Below are 26654 nucleotides of genomic sequence, written 5' to 3'. Positions count from 1 at the left end.
GATAATTAAGTCGTAATCCCTCCTCTCTTCTCTCTCCCTCCCTCTCGTTTTTCTCTCCTCCTCAATGTTTCGCTTACAACCGTGCATAGTTTTGCTTTAATCAGTTGTTTTTTTATTTTCCAGGTCCCTCGGGCCGATTTGGTGTGGATCGTCGGGCATTCGTACGTTCATTGGGGGACGGAGCGGGCTGTTCGTCCGGACGGGCGGCAGTTGGGTTTTCGGCGGGAGGAGGTAGTTGTGCGGTGACTGGGAGTAGAGGGATGCTGTGGAGTCGGGTGTTGCCTGACGTGCATAGGTTTGCACGGATGGACAGAGCCCCGGATGTCTTGGTTTTGCACGTCGGGGGTAATGATTTGGGTAGTCATCCTTTCCGGGAATTCATTAGGGATATTAAATATGATCTACTAGGGTTGTGGTCCAGTTTCCCGGGAGTTAAGGTGGTTTGGTCGAAGATTGTCCCGCGTAAGGTTTGGCGGCATGCCAGGTCGGTGGCGCGTTTAAATAAAGTCCTGGTCAAGGTTAATCGGGCAGTTTCGTGGTGAGAAACGGGGGAGGGGGGGTCTTCGTGCGTCATTACGACTTCGGGGATGGCCTGGGGAATTATTCGTTAGGTGATGGTGTGCACCTGACAGCCGTGGGCATTGACCTGTGGACTCTGCGCTTTCAGGAAGGAATCGAAAGGGCCCTCTTGTTGGGTGGGGGCTCGCATACTTAAAGGTGTCTAAGTATGTTCGTGTGGCGGATTGGGGGTCCTTGGAGTTGGTGGTAAATTACTGTGGGGGGGATTCATCGGGAGTATGGTCCCTCCCCAATTTATTATGGTTGGTAGTCTGGTCAATTTGGGCTCCAGCTGGGTGGTGGTTGCGGTTTAGGTCAGCAAACTGCAGGTATAACGGTGCCCCTGAGCCAGTAGGGTGACGGCTGGGAGTAAAATACTATGCAGGTGGGCTGTTTGGCGACAGACTTTTGTAGCTCCAAGGACTCCCCTTCCATTGTTATTATTATTTGTAAATTGTTGTTCATTATGTTTGTTTGTAAAATAAAATGGCTGCCGTGGCCAAATGTATACAACCCAAGTGTCCGAGTTTTATTATAGGGACGGGGGTTTGGTAAAGGGTATGGCCAATAATGGGGAAGGGGCATGGGTGAAGTCACATGCCCCCAGTAGGAGTGTACGCACTCTACAGTCACCTGATCATGATTCAGAAATAGGGGGCTCCATGCAACACTCAAAAATAGACTGGTGCATGTAGAGGGCACATCATGGTAGGTGAATAAATGTGGGAAAGCAATGCTTTGATGGGGCACCTGAGACACTGCTGCTACTACTACTGGGGGAAAGCAGTAGGGGCCCTGCTGCCTCTACTGAGGGAAAGCAGCGACCCTGCTACTGCTACAACTACTGGAGAGAAAGGGGGTGCTCTGTTGTCATTACTCCTGGTGTGAAAGGGGGCAGAGACCCTGCTGTCTCTTCTAATGGGGGAAGGAGAGGGGACTGTGCAGCTATTATAATTAAAGGATGGTGGCGGACCCTGCTGCCACTTCTTCTGTGACAAGAGGAATGGGACCCTGCTTCTGCTACATCAGCGGGAGAAGTTACTCTACTGCTGCACTTGCTGCTCTGCTGGGGCTATGCTGCTACTAATGCTGAAAAAGCTTACGTGAAACGTGTTGGGGTTTGAGTCGCCCTGGGTTTCAGGTGATGGAATATGCTGGTTTGCACTGTGCAGTTTTCTGCTAAATTATTTTTTTGCAGCTATAAGCATTTGCTAGCACTTTTATGTATCGTATTTTGGATCTTGCTTTGTACAAATTGTCTTCACTTGCACTTTATCACCCATTTATAGTGTTTTAAATTTATTGTACAGGGTGGGCCATTTATATGGATACACCTAAATAAAATGGGAATGGTTGGTGATATTAACTTCCTGTTTGTGGCACATTAGTATATGGGAGGGGGGAAACTTTTCAAGCTGGGTGTTGACCATGGCGGCCATTTTGAAGTCGGCCATTTTGTATCCAACTTTAGTTTTTTCAATGGGAAGAGGGTCATGTGACACATCAAACTTATCGAGAATTTCACAAGAAAAACAATGGTGTGCTTGGTTTTAACGTTACTTTATTCTTTCATGAGTTATTTACAAGCTTCTCTTTGTTTACAGCCATTGACATGTCCATGTTTTTTATGGCATTTGGCATTATGGATTATATATACATTTGGATATTATTGCCTTTAACTGAGCCGTACTATATCTTCATCTTGCATCATTGCATTGTGATTCTATATTTTAATGAATATATTTTCATATATGACATTAATAAAGGGTTGATGATTTTGTTTAGAGCTATTGTGGGCTGCTACATCATTTTGAGGGATTAGTAATATTTTTGGAGTATAACCTGGTATTAAGTTAGTCTACATCTATATAGGTTGTTACTGGGGGAAGGGACGAGAGACACTGCTGCTACTGGGGGAATGGGGAGTACTGCTGTTACAGGGTTTGGCAGGGTTCACACATCCTAATGTCAGTGTTTGCTGCTTGCTTTATTTGCCAGTACTCCCATCCAACAGCGAGAAGATCTATAAAGGTTTCTTCTATACTCCTCTTCCCTTTTGGATTTGTTACAAGCTTTGGAGGGAAAAGTACTTATAAAGTTTGCCACAATGAGGTTGAGTGAGCTCGGCCTTATAGTGTCTGCAGAGCACATCATTGCCTGCTTTAAGAAAAAACAAAAATATATTTTGGGTTGTCTAGTATTGGGGCATATGGACATTAGCAAAAATAGGTGGTTCAAAACAGGGCCTTCCTTTCCTTTCCAGCTCTTGAACTGAAAACTTCTTAGTTACGGGAGCATTCTCCAAGAGAGGCCTCCTGTATTTGTAAAACATACAACATTCCTACACTGACTTTCTACAGGAGTCTTTTGTAGATCAGGTATAGGAGGACAAAGCAGGCATGGGTATCGCACGCTCTAAAAATGACTGCATCTGTGTTGGCACCGTGGCACATGAAGCATTGTTAGGATATGTTCACATGGCTGAAAAACGGCTGAAAAATCGGAAGCAGAACGCCTCCAAGCATCTGCCCATTGAATTCAATGGGAAAAACTGCGTTCTGTTCCGACGGAACGTTTTCTTACGGGACCGTTATGAAAAACTGCCGCGTAAAAAAAACGACAGCGAAAAAGTACATGTCACTTCTTGAGCCGTTTTTCGAGTCGTTTTTCATTGACTATAGAAAAATAGCTCCAAAAACGGCCGTATAAAACGCAGCGCAAAAAGCTCCGTATTTTCAAACCTTTTTTGCTAAGCGTGTGAACATACCCTTCTGTTAGTCAAAGAGAACGGGAAGCCCATCTTTACTCATTCCTTTGTTCTTGCCGTTTAATGGATAATGGCTTGAAGGCCATCCTCCGCAGCAGTGCTTAAGTTCAGATGACAATACTTAAAGTGACAACAGTTCCTTCAAATTCTGAAGCTTTCCTGGATTTTGGCATAATTAAATTTTTTTCATTTTATGCTGCTTGATACACATAAATACTCCATTGTTTCTATATCTCGTAAAATTTGTCAAGAAATGAAGGTTTTTGGCCAGCTCATCTATGTAGCTATACTCCCACATCTACACTTTATGGTTGAGATGATTATTATTACAAAAAGTTTGCAATTTACGCAGGCCACAGAGCATTTTTCTGTTTTGTGACTAATCCATGTGCTTATTGTCAAATTTTAGAAGTTTTTTTCCTTCTAAACAGTAATAGCTGAAATGGGGTGCAAGGCAAGTGTCTCCTAATAATACTTGGTAGTCAAAAGTCGATTTTCTTTTTTCTGTAATTTGTAAGCTTTAAAGGGCTTGAGACCTCTCTCTAACAGCCGGGAGCAGATGGAACTCCGCTCCGGACCCTGCTTAAATACCAGGGTCAACAAAGATCACGACATCTAAGCCTTTAGTCAGATGAGGGGTCCATCTGTCACCCCATTGCCCACCCTCTGCGACATGATGGATTGTCACGGCAGCCAGAGGCCTAATGAAGGATCCCAGGTCTGCCGTATTAGTCCTCTTGTTAACCCCTTTCTTCTGCAGCCGTTTTTCGGTTTTCATTTACGCTTTTTTTTTTTTTTATCCCCAGCTTCCAAAAACCATAACTTTTTATTTTATTTTTCTGTGGATATAGCCATATGAGGGTTTGCTTTTTGCTGGACAAGTTGTTGTTTTTCACTGCACCATTTATTGTAATGTACTGGGAAAACGTAATTGAACGAATAAGAAAAAATCAGTGATTCCTCCTTGTTTTTTGGGTTTTGTTAAGGAGTTTACCGTGCGGTAAAAAGGACATCTTAATATTATTCTGCGGGTCAATACGATAATTGAGATATCAAGTTTATATTGGGTTTTAATGTCATTTTACAAGGAAAAAATGAATTGTTAAAAATAAAATGTGATAACTTTTTTTTATTATTTTGTCGATTTGAGGGGGGTGAGGGCTTATTTTTTTGCAAGGCAAGCTTTTAGTTTTTCTTGGTATAACTTTGGGGTTCATAAGACTTTTAAAACAGCGATTCTGGCTTTTACATTTTTTTTACTGCGTTCATCGTACAGGTTAAGTAATGTTATATTGTAATAGTTCAGACTTTTTATACGGATGCCGCATTACCAGTTGTTAGTTTTCTTTTGGTGTTTTTTTTACAAGGAAAATGTGTTTTCTGAACTACTAGTATTATATATATATATATATATATATATATATATATATATATATATATATATATAGAGCAAAAATCAGGCAGCACTCAGTTTATGTAGTGAAAAAAGAGGGTCCTTTTATTGTCCCATAGGCAACGTTTCAGCTCCTTCCCCTGGAGCCTTTCTCGAGGCTTGAGAAAGGCTCCAGGGGAAGGAGCTGAAACGTTGCCTATGGGACAATAAAAGGACCCTCTTTTTTCACGACATAAACGGAGTGCTGCCTGATTTTTGCTCTTTGTATAATTGGGATCTTGGTCTATACGCTATACCGATGCTGCTGGATCCATTTTGTCTATATGTGTGTAAATATATATATATATATATATATATATATATATATATTGTAAGGGAATTAGGTAGCGGACAGTCGTCTCCTGGGGTAGACGGACACTCGGTATCAAACACGCCAGTAAATTTCAGTCCGCACAGCAAAGATTTGGTACTACTGGCCTCAGCCAGTTTTATTTACAGGTTGTACATGAATAAAAAAGAAAACAAACAAAAAGAAAACTCTATGCCTGTCCGGCACTAACTATACAGTCAGGTATCCTAACTAACACAGTGCAGGCCTAATGCCTGGCACCATAAACCATGCAGACCATACAACCTGTTATGAATGCAGTCTGTTTGCTCTCACAAGCTCCTCTCCCAAGGCTGAGAGAGAGTGTGACTGAACGCCAGCCTTTTTAACCCCTTCCCTCTTTAGCCACTTTTGACCTTCCTGACAGAGCCTCATTTTTCAAATCTGACATGTTTCACTTTATGTGGTAATCACGTCGGAATGCTTGTACCTATCCAAGCGATTCTGAGATTGTTTTCTCGTGGCACATTGGTCTTTAAGATAGTGGTAAAATTTGGTCGACACATTCAGTATTTAATTGTGAAAAATTGCAAAAATTAGCATTTTTCTCAATTTAAATGTATCTGCTTGTAAGACAGGCAGTTCTAACACACAAAATTGTTGCTAATTAACATCCCCCATATGTCTACTTTAGTTTGGCATCGTTTTTTGAACATCCTTTTATTTTTCTATGACGTCACAAGGCTTAGAACTTTAGCAGCAATTTCTCACATTTTCAAGAAAATTTCAAAAGGCTATTTTTACAGGGGGCAGTTCAGTTCTGAAGTGGCTTTGAGGGCCTTATATATTAGAAACCCCCAAAAAGGCACCCCATTTTAAAAACTGCACCCCTCAAAGTATTCAAAACCGCATTCAGAAAGTGTTTTAACCCTTTAGAAGTTTCACAGGAATTAAAGCAATGTAGAGGTGAAATTTACAAATTTCGTTTTTTTTTGCAGAAATTCATATTGAATCCATTTTTTTTGTAACACAGAACGTTTCCCCAGAAAAATGTAACTCAATATTTATTGCCCAGATTCTGCAGTTTTTAGAAATATCCCACATGTGGTCCTAGCATGCTTATGGACTGAAGCACCGGCCTCAGAAGCAAAGGAGCACCTAGAGGATTTTGGGGCCTTGTTTTTATTAGAATATATTTTAGGCATCATATCGAGTTTGAAGGACTCTTGCGGTGCCAAAACAGTAGAAACCCCCCACAAGTGACCCCATTTCGGAAACTACACCCCTTGAGGAAATTATCTAGGGGTATAGTGAGCATTTTGACCCTACAGTTTTTTTGCAGAAATTATTGGAAGTAGGACGTGAAAATGAAAATTTACATTTTTCCCAATAAAACGTAGGTTTAGCTATTTTTTTTTCATTCCCACAAGGACTAAAGGAGAAAAAGCACCACAACATTTGTAGAGCAGTTTCTCCTGAGTAAAACAGTACCCCACATGTGGTCATAAACGGCTGTTTGGACACATGGCAGGGCTCAGAAGGGAAAGAACACCATTTGGAGTTCAAATGTAACTGGAATGGTTTGCGGTGGCTATGTCACATTTGCAAAGCCCCTGAGTGGTCAAAACAGTGGAAACCGCCCAAGAGTGACTCCATGTGGGAAACTACACCCCTCAAGGAATTGATCTAGGGATAGAGTGAGCATTTTGACCCCACAGGCTTTTTGCAGAATTTATTGGAAGTAGGACGTGAAAATGAAAATCTACATTTTTCCCAATAAAACGTAGGTTTAGCTATTTTTTTTTTTATTCCCACAAGGACTAAAGGAGAAAAAGCACCACAACATTTGTAGAGCAGTTTGTCCCGAGTAAAACACTACCCCACATGTGGTCATAGACTGCTGTTTGGACACACGGCAGGGCTTAGAAGGGAAGGAACGCCATTTGGCTTTTGGAGCTCAAATTTAGCAGGAATGGTTTGTGGAGGCCATGTTGCATTTGCAAAGCCCCTGAGGGGACAAAACAGTGGAAACCCCCCAAGAGTGACTCCATGTGGGAAACTACACCCCTCAAGGAATTTATCTAGGTGTATAGTGAGCATTTAAAAAAATGTTTCAATTAAAAATCCATGGATGTGTGATCAACTTTGAAGCACTCTTTTATGCACAGGCCAGGTTTGTTGGGACAGGTTTCACAATGATAAGTTGTGTCTCGTCTTCTCCCCCTTTTGTAACACACTTTACACCTTTTTTGGGTCCTTCCCTTTTTACCAGTGGAGGGGATTTCGCCAGGAAAGTGATGTCCTGGTACAATACGTGGACCATCGCTTCTAGAAGTACTGGGGCCTCCCCTTCCTGGTCCCCAAATACAAGGGCCTTGATAACCACCTCTTGAAAATGAAGGAATGTCCCTGTCCGGCCTGCACATTGGTATATCACGTAAGCGTTATACAATGCCATCTGTACCATGTGCACGGCCAGCTTTTTGTACCACACCTTTGTTTTACGCATGGCACTGTACGGCTTCAGTACTTGATCAGAGAGATCAACACCTCCCATGTACTTATTGCAGCCGAGGATGCAGTCTGGCTTGGGGGTCATTGTGGTGCTACCTCGGACAGGGACAGGGGTGCTGCCACTACCGTGTATTGTGGTCAACATAAGGACGTCCCTCTTGTCCTTATACTTGACCAGCAACAAGTTATCGCTGTGTAGTGCCCTGCTTTCTCCTTTTCTTAGCGGTTGCCCAATCAGATTTTTAGAGAGGCCTCTCTGATTTTTGCGCACGGTGCCGCATGCTACAGTACTTTTGGTGGAGAGGCATTTAAATAGTGGGATGCTGGTATCGAAGTTATCCACATAAAGGTGATAACCCTTGTCCAGCAGTGGGTGCACCAAGTCCCACACTATTTTTCCACTAACTCACAGGACAGGGGGGCATTCTGTAGGTTCTATCCTGGTGTCCTTCCCTTCATAAACCCGAAACCTGTAGGTGTACCCTGAGCTGCTCTCGCACAGCTTGTACATTTTAATTCCATACCTCGCCCTCTTGCTTGGCAGGTATTGGCGGAATTTTAGTCTCCCCTTAAAATGTACAAGGGACTCTTCTATTGCTATGTTCTTTTCTGGGGTGTACACTTCCTGAAATTTGGTGCAGAAATAATCAATCATTGGCCTGATTTTGAATAGGCGGTCGTATGTGGGGTCATCACGGGGCAGGCACTGTGCATTATAATGCAAAAATTTGAGAATAATTTCAAATCGTGTCCGGGTCATTGCCATGCGGTATAATGGGGTGCTGTATAAAATGTCCGCACTCCAGTACTGCCTAATCTCTGGGTTTTTTACTAGGCCCATATGTAGGACAAGGCCCCAAAATGTCATCATTTCCGCTGCCTCTATGGGGGTCCACCTAGCAAATGATGACGTGGGGTTTTGGGCTAAAAATTGTTGGGCGTATAAATTTGTTTGGGCCACCATTACATTAACAAAATCCTCAGAGAAAAAGAGCTTGAAAGTCAATTTCTGCCAGGCCTACAGTCTCAAATCGAATTCTTGAGCTCCCTGTGAAATCTGGAATGTGAGGCTCATAATTATCAGGGGGTGGGTTCCACAGCGTATCACTCATTTGGGGGGTTGCCTCAGCTGATGTCCTGGGGCGTCTTTGCTGGGGTTCCTCATCACTGGATGAAGATGGTGAGGAGGAGGTCAAGAGGAATGGGGCAATTTCCTCTTCTCCCTCGCTGGCCGATTCAGTGTCAGAGGCCAGGATGGCGTATGCCTCCTCAGCTGAGTAGACCCTTTGAGATGATTGGGACATTTTTATTAAGGGGGTATGTAGTGCTTCAACACGTGTAATACTCTTTATAGAGGTGGTTTTGTATGTTGTGCTTTTACACTTGTAATATGAAATTTATAGGAAAAAAAAAAAGAAAAAGAGAATAAGAAAAATGTAGGAGAAAGAAATGTATTGAATGTTCAATATAGAACTGTAAAAAAAATTTGAGCTACAACTGTGTCGCTACGCTATCAAAAATTTAGTGAACGATCTTCAGTTAAAAAAAAACTGAATGTCCGTCACTAAACGGACGCTGACTATAAGATGTAAATTTATACTAAAACTGTCGCTACACGATCAAAAATTTAGTGAACGATCTTCAGTTAAAGAAAAAAACTGAAGGTCCATCACTAAACGGATGCTGACTATAACACTATCAATTTATACTAAGGCCCCATGCACACGAACGTGTTTTTGCGGCCGCAATTCACCCGAAAATCCACGTGAGAATTGCGGCCCCATTCTTTTCTATGGGGCCATGCACACGACCGTAGTTTTTACGGTCCGTGCATGGCCCGGGAACCCGCACCGCAGAAAGAACGGACATGTCCTATTACGGACATCTTCTGCGGTCCGGGCTCATTGAAAACAATGACGGTGGCCATGTGCATGTCCCGCGATTTGCGGGCGGCCCGCGGCTGATCCGAAAATCACGGCCGTGCACACGGCTACGGTCGTGTGCATGAGGCCTAACTGTCGCTACGCTATCAAAAATTTAGTGAACGAACTGAATGTCCGTCACTAAATGGACGCTGACTATAAGATGTAAATTTATTCAAACTGTATAAAAAATATATAGCTTTAACTTCTGCTATATATTTTTTTTTACAAAACGGACGTCCGTAAACGTCCGCTACTCTAATGCTACTCTTTTTTTTTTTTTTTTTTTTTTTTTTTTTGCCGTTTTATAAATACAAAAAAAAGAGGCCAAAAAAAAACCTGCGTAAACAAATTACCACTGAGGCTGATTATTAGACTCAGCACGCAAAAAAAGGTGCAGTAATAAAAAAATAAAAAAACTTGCAGCAAAAAGAATTACCACGGATGCTGATCAGTGATGGCGGTCACTGATCAGCACTCAGTGGCCGCAGGGCGCACACAGGGAGGTGCATAAAGTCCTGTGCCAAAAATTGGCGGTCAGTGATGGTGGTCACTGATCCGCACTCAGCGGCCGCAGGACGTAAAGAGGGGGAGGGGGGATGGGAGGGGGGAAGGGTACAGGGATAAGAAGTTTGGGAAAAAACAAGTGCTGCTGCTAAAAAAATAAATAAATCAGCAGCAGCACAGATGATGATGACGGTTCACTCTTCTGCAGGAAGCAGTCCGTAAGTTGGCTTCACAGACGGTCACACCAGCTCTGCTCACCGTTCCTAACCGGAATGAGGTGGGCAGGGCTGGTGGAGGGTGTTTCAAACACCCGCCATGGCTGCGATTGGTCGGTCAATGCAGACCGACCAACCGTAGCTATCGGGGGGGCTGGCATCACCGCCATTTTTTACATGGTACATGGTCGTGATAGGTGCTGTCCTGTGGCACAGTGATTGGTGAAAGCCGCAAACAGCCGCAATTGGCCGGTCTGAATTAACCGGCCAATTGCAGCGATAGCCGATGCGGGGGGGGAGGCGACACCCCCCTAGGCCTCGTGTAAAGATTGCCTGCTGTTATGAACAGCAGCCATCTTTACTTTTTAACTTTTATTTTTGACACTGTAACCCCTTCTGCATTTGGCGTATGGATACGGCAATTTGCGGGAAGTCATAGCTTTCCATGACGTACCCATACGGCAAATGTCGGGAAGGGGTTAAAGGGCTATCACACCTGACCCCTGATTAATAGCTAGACAGCCCAAGACCAGGACTGTGTGGAAGGAGTGGGGACCCACCCATCTTTCCCCACTCCAACAACCAGGTCCTTTTCCAGGTTTTTTTTTTTTTTAATCAAACAAGTTTTTATTAATAATACAACATCTGTTATACAGCCTTTACATTTCTTACAGTACTTTTACAGAAAACAAATAGAAATAACATCACTTAAGTAATGCAAAATTTCTTCAAGTGCTTTATGGCATGTATACAACATCTTTGGTTACCCCGTCACCTATTTTTCCCCCCAACTGAACTACCCCCCTCCCTTGCAGTACCCCTTCTCTTTCCTAATTTTTCAACCACTCCTCCTCCATGTCACCTCCATAGTAAACCGATATTCCACCAGACCTTAAACATGTATGTGTGTCATCCCCCCTCCGAATCTCATCTAGTGATCCGCAGTGCCATAGGCGTGTACCCATTTACCCCATTGTTTCTCGTATTTCTGAATTGTCCCTCTTTTCAAATATATCCGATGTTCCAGTGATACCGTGTGGTTAACATATCCAACCAGTTCAGCTACCTCCGGGGGATCCGCCTGCAGCCAATATTTTGCAATTAGTTTCCTAGCATGATACAAAATCTTTTTAATAGACAGTAGCTCCACTCCATCCCCTCCTTCCTCCCCAATGCAGCCCAGTAAGAATATTTTAGGTTCTATTGGGAAATCTCTCCCATATACGTTAGACACCATACTTTTAACTTCCTTCCAATATCCTTCTAGCAGCGGGCAGCTCCAAAACATATGTTTTATGTCCGCCCCCCTTTTCCAGGTTTTAGATAAAACCTATTGCAGAGGGAGAACCACATTCTCTGCTGAATTATTCCCTGGTTGTTTTCAGATAGTAGAAGACCGAAATCTTGGGGAAATATAGACCCCATCCACAACCTGTCCACATGGTCTGTCTCTCTCTATATATATATATATATATATATATATCGGTATTTTTTTTTTTTATCTTTCTATCGATGGAGCGGCATGAGAGCTTGCTTTTTGCAGGGCAGGCTTACGTTTTCATTGGTACCGTTTTGGGGTACATAAAACATTTCAATCACTTTTTATTCTTTTTTAAGGGGCACTAAAATAACCCAAAAAATTGCAAACCTGGAATTTTTTTGTAATTTTATATTTTACAGTGTTAAATAACATTATATTGGAATAGTTTGGACTTTTATGGACACTGCAATACCAATTATGTTTTTTTGTGTGTGTGTTTTTTGTTATGTTTTTATTAAAAATATATTTAATTCCTCCTTGGGGACATACACAAGCAATCATTTGACCTATGTATTGCAGTGTATTGCTTTTTTACTGGCTACTGTTTAGCCCTGCCTCTGGCAGGGCTTAATAGAATCAGAACGTTGGTAGACCTTGGGGCCTTCGGGTGATGGGAGGATGGAGGGGACCCACCCTCTTTTTTTTTTTTTTTAATGGCTTGGATGCTGCGGTCCCTATTGACCACAGCATCTAAGCGGTTTAACGTCCTTGATCAGCGGTTTCTCCGTTCCTGCCCGTTACAGGGAATTCTACCCGCAGAGCAGGGAGCGGGCTCAGCCCGAGAGCTTGTCCGTCGGTGATCCTGCTCCCTACTCCCCCCTTCTCGGCCGTGACTTTGTTTTGTTAAGACCCGTTGTGCTACTGGACTGACAAAAAAGATAATCAATGATTCATGTACAAGTCATGTGACCGTTTCTCAACAATTGTGTATGATTGCTCATAGTTTATAGTTGTCCAACCACATAAGATTTTTTGTCTTGCACCAAAAAAATCCTGTTTAGTTGGGACCTTAAACAATGAAAATGTGTTTTATCTGAAAGCTATTAGACAATTAACCATCTGTCAATACATTGGTTAATTTTTGGTGTTCACGGCACATTATTCTCATTACTGTATGTTATTTCAGTGAACTCTCTATTGATTTTAAGTTGATGTTTTCCATCTGTAGTTGGGTGTGAGATGATCAAATTTATTTACCCTTTAATGGTTTTAAGCCTGCAACTCATTGTGAAATTCAGTTTGTTTTTTTTTTCACCATTGTTGACTGTTCCCGGAGTTGAAGATTTTCCAGCAAATAAACATAGTGTTAGAAATATGTCCTGTCCTAAGATTGAGTCATTCTTTCAGAACTTGCCTAATATTCTACAAACTCTGCAGTTTCCAAAAACATTTATGCAGTTAGCATTTCCTGTTGGCCAATAGAAACAAACATCTTGTGAACTGGGATTTGGACAAACAGGTTATTTGTAATTTAGTATTTAGTCTCTTTTCACAAATAAAAGTTTAGCAAGCACAGTTCTGTAATGTCAACTAATATAATAAAAATGATTTGTAGCCTAGAGAGTGTATATACTCCCAAAACAGTAATGTTAGGTGGTCTATAGACATAGGGCATACCTCCCAACTTTCAAGTATCGCAAAGAGTTACAACGTAGCGCCGCAAACTTTTTTCCTTTTAACCAACACCTCTAACCCCGCCCATACACATTTAGTTCAGCCCACACAGTATCATGCTTGCATAGTCCCTCCCCACAGTATAATGCCCCCATGGCTGCCCCATACAGTATAAAGCCAACAACCGATGCCCCCATACAGTATAATGCCCCCTAAAATGCCCCATACAGTATAATGTACTCTTAGCTGCCCCACACAGTATAATGCCCCCATCCAGTACAATGCCTCCTTAGCTGCCACCATACAGTATAATGCCCTCTAGTGCCTAATAATAAAATAAATATATGGCTACATTCAAACGACAGTGAAAAAAAATGGCCTTTAAAAACTGATCAACAGTCAGGCCTCATGTACATGACCGTATTGGTTTTGCTGTCCGCCTGACCGCAAAAAACTCTTGTTGTGCATCCGTGTGTCATATGTACTTAACAATTCACCAAAATACGGTTGTGTGTATGAGGCCTCCGTTTTTCATGGCCGTCTTGCATCAGGCCTCATGCACACGACCGTATTTTTTCCCACCCGTAAATACGCGTCCGGTGTCACACGTATTCGACCCGTATTGCACCAGTATTTACGGACCCGTGCCCGTAAATATGGGTCCGGTGTCACCCGTATTTACGGGCACGTTTTTGTCTACAAAATAGCACTGCACTAATCGGCAGCCCTTCTCTCTATCAGTGCAGGATAGAGAGAAGGGACAACCCTTTCTGTAATAAAAGTTAAAGAATTTCATACTTACCCGGCCGTTGTCTTGGTGACGCGTCCCTCTCTTCACATCCAGCCCGACCTCCCTGGATGACGCGGCAGTCCATGTGACCGCTGCAGCCTGTGATTGGCTGCAGCGGTCACAGGGGCTGAAACGTCATCCAGGGATGTCGGGCCGGATGTCGAGAGGGACGCGTCACCAAGGCAACGGCCGGGAGACCGGACTGGAGGAAACAGGAAGTTCTCAGTAAGTATGAACGTCTTTTATTTTATTTTTTTACAGGTTGCTCTATATTCTGATCGGAATTCACTGTCCAGGGTGCTGAAAGAGTTACTGCCGATCAGTTAACTCTTTCATCACCCTGGACAGTGACTATTTACTGACGTCGCCTAGCAACGCTACCGTAATGACGGGTGCACACATGTAGCCACCCGTCTTTACGGGAGCTCCATAGACTTCTATGGGCTGTCCGTGCCGTTATTACGGCCTGAAATAGGACATGTTCTATCTTTTTCAACGGCACGAGCACCTTCCCGTAAGAAAACGGGAAGGTACCCGTGGCCAATAGAAGTCTATGAGCCCGTTATTACGGGTCGTAATTACGACCCGTAATAACGGGAGTTTTTACGGTCGTGTGCATGAGGCCTAAGTGTGTATTAAAATTTTCATGCATTTCCAGTCCATCTGTCCTTTTTTTAACGGCTGTTTGCCATCCGTTTATTCATGGCTGTTAAAAAACGGATGGATTTCATTTGTCAGGATTTTTTGTCCCAACCCCCTGAAAACACTAGTGCCCATACTACCACAGTGCCCACATATAAAGTGCCAAAGATAGTGCCACACACAGTGCCCATGTAGATACTGCACCATCGGGGCTTCCTCTAGGAGCGGAATCCCCAGCCAGTGCATCAGCCACGCTATGGCTGGGGGTTCTGCTCCAGGAGGAGCCCCTGACACCACTGTCTATGGGGCTGATATGAATGATGATACTCTCTGTACAGCTCTGCAGGTTATATGTTGATGCTATATCAACTACAGAAAACAAATAATAGTGTAGGCAAATTTGCGATTGCAGGGGACTTAGAAGGTTCAAGGACAACCCCGTTGCAATTTTTATTGTAATGGTGGCCACAGAAAGGGTGTTTTGTATATTAATTACTGTTCCTGACCAGTCAGAAGTCCTGAGGGGACTGACATGACCGCTTCGTAAAGCTATGCAAAGTTGATGAAAAAATGGCAAAGGCACCCCAAGGCAACAAATGCTGTCACTCGGATATTTCTAAAACTCTGATTAATTTAGATGGAGAAAGACTCTGTACAAGCATGACTCCGTCATCACTGAGATCACGTAGAGAGATCCTTATGTTCTCTGGATAAGTGCGGGTCCAGCAACTAGTATGAAATGTATAATATTTTATTTCCAAAACATGATGACAAAATATATATAATTATATAAAACCTGTTTATTGATTTTACTTTACATTCAGAATATCACGTACTCTAATATGTTTATACTTCTGACTTAATATTTTTAGTTTCAATAGCGTTATACAATGGCCACTTTGTTGTTCGCAACGATGAGGACTTGGATATTATAAGATGTGTGAAATGTTATATATGTTATAAGCACACGTGCTACTAACTGTTTCAATGCTGCTGAATAGAAACAATGCATGTACAATGTAAGATCTCATAGGCACTGCAGCTGGACAGCTCTACTATAGGAATGTATTATTAATATTTAATGTGGTATTTGGTTGAACCCTACTAGAAGTGCCAAGAAGAACCAAGTGTCATCTGCAGAACTTCCCACCATTGTTTCAGTTTTATAGACTTTTATATTATTATTTTTTTTTTACTTGCCAAAATAATATATACACGAGTATCTGGCTGCGTGGCTTCAGGGTAATTTTATTTTTTAGTGGCTTGATTAAATTTTATGGTTTGTTCCCCAGCTGTGGGCCAGATGATTATGTGTAGAATAAAAAACTGTTGTTATTTTTAGCACGTGAATGATGTTACTGTGAGAGTATAGCATTATAGGACGAATTTTCTTTTTTACATTTTTGCTTTTTATGTTTCTAGTGACACTGCTGCCAAGTCTCTGTGGGAGTCCATGCTGACCATGAAACAGAAGGAAGCAGTGATGGAAGTAAGAAGACAGCTAGTAGATGCGGCCAGCAGAGAGAAGCTGCCCATTAAGATGAGCATGGGTAAATATTATAACTAAGCAGGAAATACTAAGGCTCTGTTCACACTAGCAGTATGGTTCCGTTTCCGTCAGGTTTCTGTTACCACTGGTGAGCAGAGTAGCGTACTACTATTCTGCCAAGTAAAAGATATAAATGGAAACCTGATGTTCCAATTATAAATCAGTGGGATCCATGACAAAATGGATCCCTTATATCCATCATAGGTCCTGTATATATGGAACCCGTGACACTAGTGAACAGTCTTATTTCTAATCATTATATTTGTATGTGCATTGCCTCATCATACAAAAGTTTTATTTTTAAAGAATTTGACTGTCTTTCTTCTTTGAAAAGACTTGCACAGATATGTTTTATGCTCCTTTCATCTCCAATGTGACTTATCTGTTGTTTCTGGTTAGTGGGCAGGCAGAGAAGTGGGACTGCACTGAACTGTTAGAAGTTTATCCTTATGCCAGCTTATCTAACTGCTGCCATGCACAATTGTTTCAACACTAGCATTTGTGTAATGGGCAGTATATCTAAAAACACAACCTGCATGTATTATAATTCACTGTTTGGGATATATATATATATATATATATATATATATATATATATATACACGCACCCACTCAAAATGCAATTCCAAGATGGTCTCAGGTGCAAGCAGGTAATACCGATCCAGGGGATATAGATCAATATTGAAGAAAATCCCACAGCACTCCGTGTTAGTGAAAAAAATGGTGGTTTATTAAGCCAGCACAAGCCGCAACGTTTCCGTCCTGCTATAGGACCTTTATCAAGCATAGCGATTCACTATATATGGTTCACATATTGTTTGTGTGTCTCATTAGCATAATGAATAAACATTAAGACAGTGTATATATAACAAAACCATACTGATATACATTCAAATCCGACACTTTAAAAAAAAATTCTAGCGATCAATTGCCAGTGTTGATAACCGTGAATACAAAATTACAAAAACATTATTAAAACATGCAAAAATCTGCATGAAATTGAAAATTCAACAATATGTGTGAGGGTGGAGAACATCCGACCACTCACCAATCTGGGCTGGTGTATGTAAATTCGTGAAAGGAGAGGCAGGTCCGTTCCACATGTTGAATCCACAAGCTCATTAGTGTCCTCTCCCTTCTACTGCGCATGCTCTCATAAAGAAGACGGAAGACTGTAGTTGCATAGCAAAAACTGACACTCAAGCCAGTTAGTGAGTTCAACGCAGCAAGCAATACAGGAAGTAGAAATGACGTGTGCCAACTAGCATCTGAATCTGCCAGACTGCAATCCAGGACTGATATTTCAATTATGATGACCTGATATCTGAGGCAATCAGAGCACTGTACAACATAACAGTGCTACATTTATGATATTGGTAGTCCCCTTGGGGTAAGAAACGGAACTCATATAATGTATCAAGATGTTCAAACTATTTTTATATATATATATATATACATCTCATTGTGTACTACTGGACTAGCAGGATTAGTCGGGAAGATATGGATGTGTATCATTATATCCCGGTACATGTAGAGCTGGTGAGTGGTCACGATGTTCCAATGGTTATCTAAAAAACATCAATAATTTATATAAAAAAACCATTATTATACAAGATTGTCCCAATAAATATGAAACCAAAAAAGTTGTTGTATAACGTGTTAAAGGGGGTGAGGTAATAGCGGGATTCACTGGTTAGTGACACCCACTATTACTACTGTCTTTATAATCCGGATCACTAGGGTTATGCCTAACCCATTTGCAACATCAATGGTCGAGAATATGCGACTTTTGACACTATCCTCGCCATTGTCAGGAGTCTGTGCAACCATGGGTGCAGACATAGGGGTGTATTTATTAAGGACCCGGAGGTCTATCGTTAGCCTCCATGCATTGGTGTCCTTTTTCTTCACTAGCCATAAAGGGTTATTGCATCTTGAATAGCCCTCTATGACCACTCCCCTTGTCTCCAAGTCCTGGACTGTATCCATTCTTGACTGTGTGGCTTCAGGTGGAAAGCGGTATTGTCGTTGAGGTGGTGGTTCTGGCCCTTGTATGTCCACCTGAACACCAATCATTCTCCCACAGTCATTCTTGCCCAGAGGTCTGGGTGCTCGTACACAATAGGCTAGAGGTTTGCATTGTGTGAAATCTCTGGCCATTTGGGTTCCAGGATGTCAGTTGTGTTGCCAACCATGGGCAGGGGTGATCTCAGACAATGCCGTTGTATGACACATACCTTTGATTGTCTGGGGCCCCTCCACACAATGAAGTTTGCCAGGTCAATGATCCATCCGTTCTGTGTCATTACATCAGTTCCGATGATATTGTCGGAGCCGTGGTAATTCCACATTGGGATTTTCAGGGTCACGTATTTGGCAATCTGAACCACAACTTGATCTATCCTGTGGGCTCTCACCCCCCCCCCTTGTTGGTCATCAAATCCGATCACAACACATTGAGGGCTGTCTGGTTGTAGATCATGTTTGACATTTTGTAATTGAAATTTCCGCATCCGTGTCCAGCATGATCTTTGTGTCCTGGTTTTTTATTTTAGCTTTAATGTGGGGTCTCCCTGAAGAATCCAGTATGATGTGACATACCGGAGCCAAATCTTTAGGGATCCCCAGCCTTCAGTTAATTTGCACCAGACTACCAGTGGGTACTTCTGTGAAACAAATTGCTACCTGCGATTTGTCCACTGAAGCGTTATGTGCAAAATTGGGAGATTCTGCACCTAACGTTCCGTTACCCACTTTGTCTGGAGCATATACAAGTGCCATGCGTTTCAGTGTCTGCGCCGGCAAATGTCCCTGGCTGCTTTCAGTATGTTCCCCGGTCTGTTTGGCATAATTAGGCTTCATCTTGAAACCATTGTTATTACCATTCTTCTCGGGGTAGGTACGATTCGTGCGTTCCAGTTTAGGACAGTTCCTTTTCATGTGACCATATTGTAAACACCGGAAGCATCATATGCTGCCTGTCTTTTCTAATGATGGAGCTGTGGGATGCAGAGATGGGTATATCTTAGCATGATGTCCACGTTGATCTTGCGATTTAACGTTTACATCCCCACACTCCCTAATTTTAAGGGTCTTATTGTGCAGTATATCCTGTCTATACTGCTCAATAATCATGGCTGCATCAATGAGCGATGGGTCCCTTGCTGCACTGAGCCGTATTGCAGTGTCAAGGTATGTACATTTTTCCACAAACATGCGGACCATGCCTTGTGGAACTCCCATACCTTGGTCTTTGGTAACCTTCCTGTACATTGCTTCAAACCGACCACAGAGAGTCAAAGGCTCATCCTGTATGGAAGGTTTGAACTTTGTAAGGATCTCTGGAGTGACATCCAGATGACCTGTTGCCAATCTCATGAGTATTGAAAGGCGATCTTCCTATCATGAAATTGGCCATTTTTTGGATACGTACTCCCCGTTGCTTCGTACCTCTGGTTGAGGTGGGTAGGCAACCATAATTTAAACCGTTCCATGCGATATTCCGGGGCCACCGAATATTTTCTGCAATGGCCCTCAAAAATATCACATGCCGTAAAAGGATCCACACTTGGATCATACTTTGAGATCTCTTTACAGATCCTCAACAAGAAGTTTATCCTTTCCATGTTGTTATGGCGGTGATAAAATTCTTGTGATTTTGGAGGACCAGTTGGTGGATTGGAAGCGGTATGTACCGTATCCCATTCGCTGCCCAATCTCCAAGTGGAGTCCTCTCCATGGAGGCAACTACTACGTCTATTCTCCAAGTGTGTTGGAGAAAAAGTCAATGTCCGCTCCACCTGTACCCTAGTATCTGAACCCGGATTATTGGATCTGTGATCCTCAGAAGACAATGGCGCTGTTGCCGCTGTCTCCCACTGTGCCGTTCCCGAAACGCAAACCTGTTTCGTGGGCAAGGGTCCCATGCTGTTAGTACTAGGCCAAGATAGCTGAGTGATGGTCTGCTGCAAACTCGCAATGGTTTGCAACTTTGCAGCTAGATCACCCCTGAGTGTCTCTATCATTGCATCCATGGATGCAGTCCTATGTTTGTGGTGATTTATCTCAGTGTACAATCTGAGAAGCTCTGTATCCATGTCGGAAAAATAAGTCTCTTTCTCCGAGAGCTTATCCTCCAACATGCAGATCTTCTTGCCTCTCTGGGCTGTAAACTGGGCCTCTTCTTGTAGCTGAGTTTCCAGAGTGTATACTTGTTTGATGTTTTCGACACAACAATGGCAGTGGAAGCTGCCTGTGGCCACTTAACCTGCCAATCTTGTGCCAGCTATAGTCTAAGCATGTTCTGGCTTCCAAATGGTGTCCTCAAAAGTATACACTAACTTTGACAACATTTGGAGTCGTTTGGAGGTTTTGTTAAAAACGCTCCTTTTTGCTAATGCATAACTTGTCGTGTGCATAAGCCTGATCCAATAAAGTGGACCACAGCAGTTCTACTGATTTATATGTTGTAGGTGTTACTGGATTAAATTTACTGTTTTTGGCGAGGTGTTTAAGTGTGGAGAAGTCCATACTCACTGTTTCAGAAGTCATCTCCATCTGCGTTGTCCTCCGCTGTTATGAAAAATGTCCTTTTTCTTCCGGAACGCCTTTTTCCGATCAGCTGGACTTCACCGGAAGAACACCGACGTTGATACTTCTGCAAACTCTTTTGTATAAGTTGCTCGTTCACCCGACGATTCGTCGCCGTAGAGCAGCACGCCGCAAAGCAAAATAAAAGATGTTAATACCTCAGAAAATAAAACAAAAAACAATAGGTTTGCTGGTCAATTGTATCCTGTATCAAGCCTTAAATAAAATTATGTTACTCGTCTGAACTTCAAAAAGGTCTAGGCGCACAGTATAACCCAATAATACATTGTGTACGTACGTTACCTATCCACGCCTCTCCGCCTATCTGCAGTTCACGTTTTAACACAATTTTATTGTTCAAAAGACAGAAATAAATTGAAAACCGTTTGGGCTGGCTCGCCAATGTAAAAGGGGGTGGGGTAATAGCGGGATTCACTGGTTAGTGTCACCCACTATTACTACCTCCTTTATATTCAGGGTCACTAGGGTTATGCCTAGTTCCCCTACCTTTTCCTTATACGAACCTCGTTCTAATTGCTTTTGCTGCTACTCATTGGAATAAGACCGTATAGTAAATAAAGGTAATATTTAATAACATACAGTAAGCAACTCCAAAAACAGGTAAAAGAGGTAGAAGAACCACAGCACACACGTTATCAAGGTACAAAATAAGGTGTCTTTATTTCAAGCTTGAGAAAGACCCTTGGGGTCGAAACGTCGCTGTTTTGGTGAACTAAAGACACCTTATTTTGTACCTTGATAACGTGTGTGCTACAATCCTAATTATACCACCACCCACTTACCTAAACATACATATGAATACAGTTACGTTACAATACACAGAAGTTACTTGTAATTCTCACACGCTCACTATCTCTGTCCTACTCCCTCCTAATATAACTCCCTATACACGAAGGGTTAATACGGGATAAGGAGGAACAAGGGGAATGGGTTTCTGTGTACCTGGGGATGTGCAGGTCAAGGGTCACTGCAGGGTACTTAGGGCAGCAAGGGCTCATGGACTGCAAGGTTTCAGCAAGGGGTTAACTCAGGGCAGTAATTGGTTAACTTCTGGGACAGCAAGGGCAAACTTCAGGGACAGCAAGGGTTAACTTCAGGGGCACCAAGGGTTAATAGGGACTCGGGGGCACCAAGGGTTACTCAGGGAAGCAAGGGTTAACTTAGGGACAGTACTCAGGGAGAGCAAGGGTTAACTTCAGGGACGCAAGGGTTAACTTAGGGACAGTACTCAGGGAGAGCAAGGGTTAACTTCAGGGACGCAAGGGTTAACTTAGGGACAGTACTCAGGGAGAGCAAGGGTTAACTTCAGGGATGCAAGGGTTAACTTAGGGACAGTACTCGGGGAGAGCAAGGGTTAACTTCAGGTACAGCAGGAGGAGACCGGGAGAGAGAGGGTTAAGTATAGCTGTTGCTGTGGAGCAGAAGCAGGAGCAGGAGCCCTCAATGGAGGAGAGGCAGGACAGGAGACGTGAGCCGGTCCGTGGTGGTGTGGGAGGCAGGCATATCCCAGCTGCTCCTCGTTGGTGTAGTGGTCTTCAGCTCCTGAGCATACCGACGCAGGGCTATTTAACCCTGCCGGTACGCTCCCAGTGGGGGACGAGAGGCGCTCGCCCCCGGCTAGCATGGGTCGGCATGGTGATGTATCACCAGCCGACTCATGAGTGCCCGCGTGTAATCATCCATGCGCGCGGGAGATTTGAAATGGAGACAGGGGATAAAACGATCTCCTGTCTCCATGGATTCGAAACAAAGCAGGGCAATGCTAATTGTACTGCTTTGTTTACCACTGTACTCATGACCAGGGCTGTGTTTCCACAGCTCTGGCTCATGAGACATTATATGTATTATATATATATATATATATATATATATATATATATATATACACATACATACACTACCGTTCAAAAGTTTAGGGTCACTTAGAAATTTCCTTATTTTTGTAAGAAAAGCACAGTTTTTTTTCAATGAAGATTACATTAAATTAATCAGAAATACACTCTATACAATGTGAATGTGCTAAATGACTATTCTAGCTGCAAACGTCTGGTTTTTAATGCAATATCTACATAGGTGTATAGAGGCCCATTTCCAGCAACCATCACTCCAGTTTTCTAATGGTACATTGTCTTTGCTAACTGTGTTAGAAGGCTAATGGATCATTAGAAAACACTTGAAAACCCTTGTGCAATTATGTTAGCACCGCTGTAAACAGTTTTGCTGTTTAGAGGAGCTATAAAACTGACCTTCCTTTGAGCTAGTTGAGAATCTGGAGCATTACATTTGTGGGTTCGAATCAACTCTCCAAATGGCTAGAAAAAGAGAGCTTTCGTGTTAAACTCGACAGTCTATTCTTGTTCTTAGAAATGAAGGCTATTCCATGCGAGAAATTGCCAAGAAACTGAAGATTTCCTACAACGGTGTGTACTACTCCCTTCAGTGGACAGCACAAACAGGCTCTAACCAGAGTAGAAAGAGAAGTGGGAGGCCCCGCTGCACAACTGAGCTACAAGACAAGTACATTAGAGTCTCTAGTTTGAGAAATAGACGCCTCACAGGTCCTCAACTGGAAGCTTCATTAAATAGTACCCGCAAAACGCCAGTGTCAACGTCTACAGTGAAGAAGCGACTCCGGGATGCTGGCCTTCAGTGCAGAGTGGCAAAGAAAAAGCCATATCTGAGACTGGCTAATAAAAGGAAAAGATTAATATGGGCAAAAGCACACAGACATTGGACAGAGGAAGATTGGAAAAAAGTGTTATGGACAGACGAATCGAAGTTTGAGGTGTTTGGATCACACAGAAGAACATTTGTGAGACGCAGAACAACTGAAAAGATGCTGGAAGAGTGCCTGACACCATCTGTCAAGCATGGTGGAGGTAATGTGATGGTCTGGGGTTGCTTTGGTGCTGGTAAAGTGGGAGATTTGTACAAGGTAAAAGGGATTTTGAATAAGGAAGGCTATCACTCAATTTTGCAACGCCATGCCATACCCTGTGGACAGCGCTTGATTGGAGCCAATTTCATCCTACAACAGGACAATGACCCAAAGGACACCTCCAAATTATGCAAGAACTATTTAGGGAAGAAGCAGGCAGCTGGTATTCTATCTGTAATGGAGTGGCCAGTGCAGTCTCCAGATCTCAACCCCATAGAGCTGTTGTGGGAGCAGCTTGACTGTATGGTACGCAAGAAGTGCCCATCAAGCCAATCCAACTTATATATATATGACCCTTCCCTTTACAAAGATAGATAGTAATAGCACACAAAATAGTTACTAGTTAACATCCCCCATATGTCTACTTTGTTTGCATTGTTTTTTGAACGTCCTTACATTTTTCTAGGACGTTACAAGGCTTAGAGCTTTTCAAAAGGCCAATTTTTCAGGGACCAGTTCAGTTCTGAAGTGGCTTTGAGGGCCTTATATATTAGAAAATCCCCCTAAATCACCCCATTTTGAAAACTGCACCCCTCAAGGTATTAGAATCAGCATTCACAAAGTGTTTTAAGCTTTTAGATGTTTCACAGGAATTAAAGCAAAGTAGAGGTGAAATTTACAAATCATATTTTTTTTTTGAAAAAATTAATTTCTAATAAAAAAAATATTGTAACACAGGTTTTACCCGAGTAATGCAACTCCATATTTTATTGCCCAGATTCTGCAGTTTTTAGAAATATCCCACATGTGGCACTAGTGCGCTAATGAACTGAAACAGAAGCCTCAGAAGCAACGGAGCACCCAGTGGATTTTGGGCCTCCTTTTTATTAGAATATATTTTAGGCACCTTGGTCAGGTTTGAAGAGGTCTTGTGGTGCCAAAACCGTGGAAACACCCCAAAAGTCACCCCATTTTGGAAACTACACTTCTCAAGGAATTTATCTTTGGGTATAGTTAGCATTTTGACCACACAGGTTTTTCGCTAAATATATTTGAATTTGTCTGTAAAAATGAAAATTCGAAATTTTTAATATATACAAGCAATAACGAAGAAAATGCACCCCAATATTTGTAAAGCAATGTCTCCCAATTACAGCAATACCCCATATGTTGTAATAAACTGCTGATTGGACCCACAGCAGGGCTCAGAAGGGAAGAAGCGCCATTTAGATTTTGGAGCACGGATTTTGCTGGATTGGTTTTTGGTGCCATGTCGCGTTTGCAACGCCCTGGAGGGACCAAAACCGTGGAAACCCCCAAAGTTACCCCATTTTGGAAACACGTCTCAAGGAATTTTTCTAGGGGTATAGTGAGCATTTAGAACCCACGGGTCTTTTGCAGAATTTATTATAATTAGGCCGCAAAAATAAGGGATATAGAAGAAAAAAACAACCAATTTTTGTAAAGCAGTTTCTCCCGAGTACGGAAATACCCCACATGGGGTCATACATTTTTTTCATTAGAAATGAATCAATTTTTTGCTTTCTTTTCGTTTTTCACTCCCCCACGTTCTTAGAGCCATAACTTTTTCCGTCAATAGAGTGGTGTGAGGGCTTATTTCTTGTGGGAGGAGCTGTAGCTTCTATTCACACCATTTAAAGTGCCATAAAATGTACTGGGAAACTAAAAAAAAATTATTTGCGGGCTGATCTAGGAAAAAAATCTGATTCCAGTTTTTGGGGTTTTAGTTTTTACAGCTTTCGCCGTGCGGTAAAAACGAAAACATTATTTTATTCTGCGGCTCAATGCAATTACGGTGATACCAAATTTATATAGTTTTATTTTTATTTTTTTTACATTATACTACTTTTACAAAGAAAAATCTAATTGTTAAAATAAAAATAGTTTTGTTTCACCACATTCTGAGAGCCGTAACTTTTTTTTTTTTCGGTTGATTGAGCAGTGGGAGGTCTTATTTTTTGCTGGATGAGCTGTAGTTTTTATTGGTACAATTTTTTGGTGCATAAAATGTCCCCTAGGGATTCTATGAGATTTATAGTATTCACCAAGTGTGGCAAGATGTAGATTCAGGGTCACCAACCTTTTTAGATTAGTTTTCATAGCGACGTTTTAAGTCCACAGTGGATGGTGTATTCAGAAACACTGTATCTCCCGCGAGTCCCTGCAGTATTCGGGTCTCATCTCATTTGGATTGCAAATAAAAAATGCGGTAAGCTGGCAAATGGGCGTTTGCTCGTTTGTCAGCTGATTGTTGTCCTGTTTACACAGGGCAATGAGCGGAAACAAGCGATTGTACCAGCGCTCGTTCACCCAATCATTGGTCCATGTAAATAGGCCTTTAGAATGACATATTTTCCAGGCTAGTGAGGAGAGGTATTGCTGATTAGCGAAAACCGATAAATGCTGAGTGATAGACAAGAGCAAGACGCTTCTCTCAAAGCCAGCAGTGAGGAGTGTCCTGCTCCTATCTGTTACTATACAACAACTCATGTTAGGCCCTGATGCGTGATGAACGCTTAGCATGTACGCCGGAAAGTTTTTCTGGCTTTTATCCTGAATGTATCCATAGGGCATCATTAGCTCGACAGAGGCTAAAAGTGTCCATTTGACCTCCTTCAGGCCGGTATATCTTGGTATGCCGTAAAGAAGACTATTCCATACAACTGTATGCATAAAAAGAAAACCTATACCGCGCATTATACTTTTTTTTTTTTTTTTTTTACAGTGAGAGCCTATGGGCGACATATTTAGTTGTATCAGAGGTATACATCGGGATTGTTTCCGGTGTATACGTCAATAGAGGCTATTATTGTCATGTGAACAGGGCCTTACATTGCAGCGGGAGTCAGTGTGTTACAAGCAAGAGGGTAGGGGGAGCAAAACTTCCTCTAAGACATTCTGCTCCATCTAATTAGTAGCTTAGGGTAGGGAAATGGATTTGTGGCATGAAAATACCTCGCAAATTATGAATTTGCTTGTATATGGATTTCTGCACGACTAAAACGGTTTATATACAACTTATCT

The 26654-nt window shown here is 42.3% G+C and overlaps 1 protein-coding gene across 1 annotated transcript in view; it reads left to right on the top strand.

Annotated features, from left to right (window-relative positions):
* The window catches only part of SCFD2 (sec1 family domain containing 2), a 578236-nt gene that overhangs the window by 25687 nt on the left and 525895 nt on the right, over positions 1-26654 (top strand). The window contains exon 3 of the mRNA XM_075859720.1: positions 15994-16121. Within this exon, the coding sequence (XP_075715835.1) occupies positions 15994-16121 (128 nt within the window). The remainder of the gene's footprint in view (positions 1-15993; positions 16122-26654) is intronic.

The sequence above is a fragment of the Rhinoderma darwinii genome, chromosome 1 (genome assembly GCF_050947455.1).
Source record: "Rhinoderma darwinii isolate aRhiDar2 chromosome 1, aRhiDar2.hap1, whole genome shotgun sequence".
NCBI lineage: Eukaryota > Metazoa > Chordata > Amphibia > Anura > Rhinodermatidae > Rhinoderma > Rhinoderma darwinii.
Note: the sequence above shows the minus strand (reverse complement) of the source record. Positions and strands in the feature narration are given on the sequence as shown.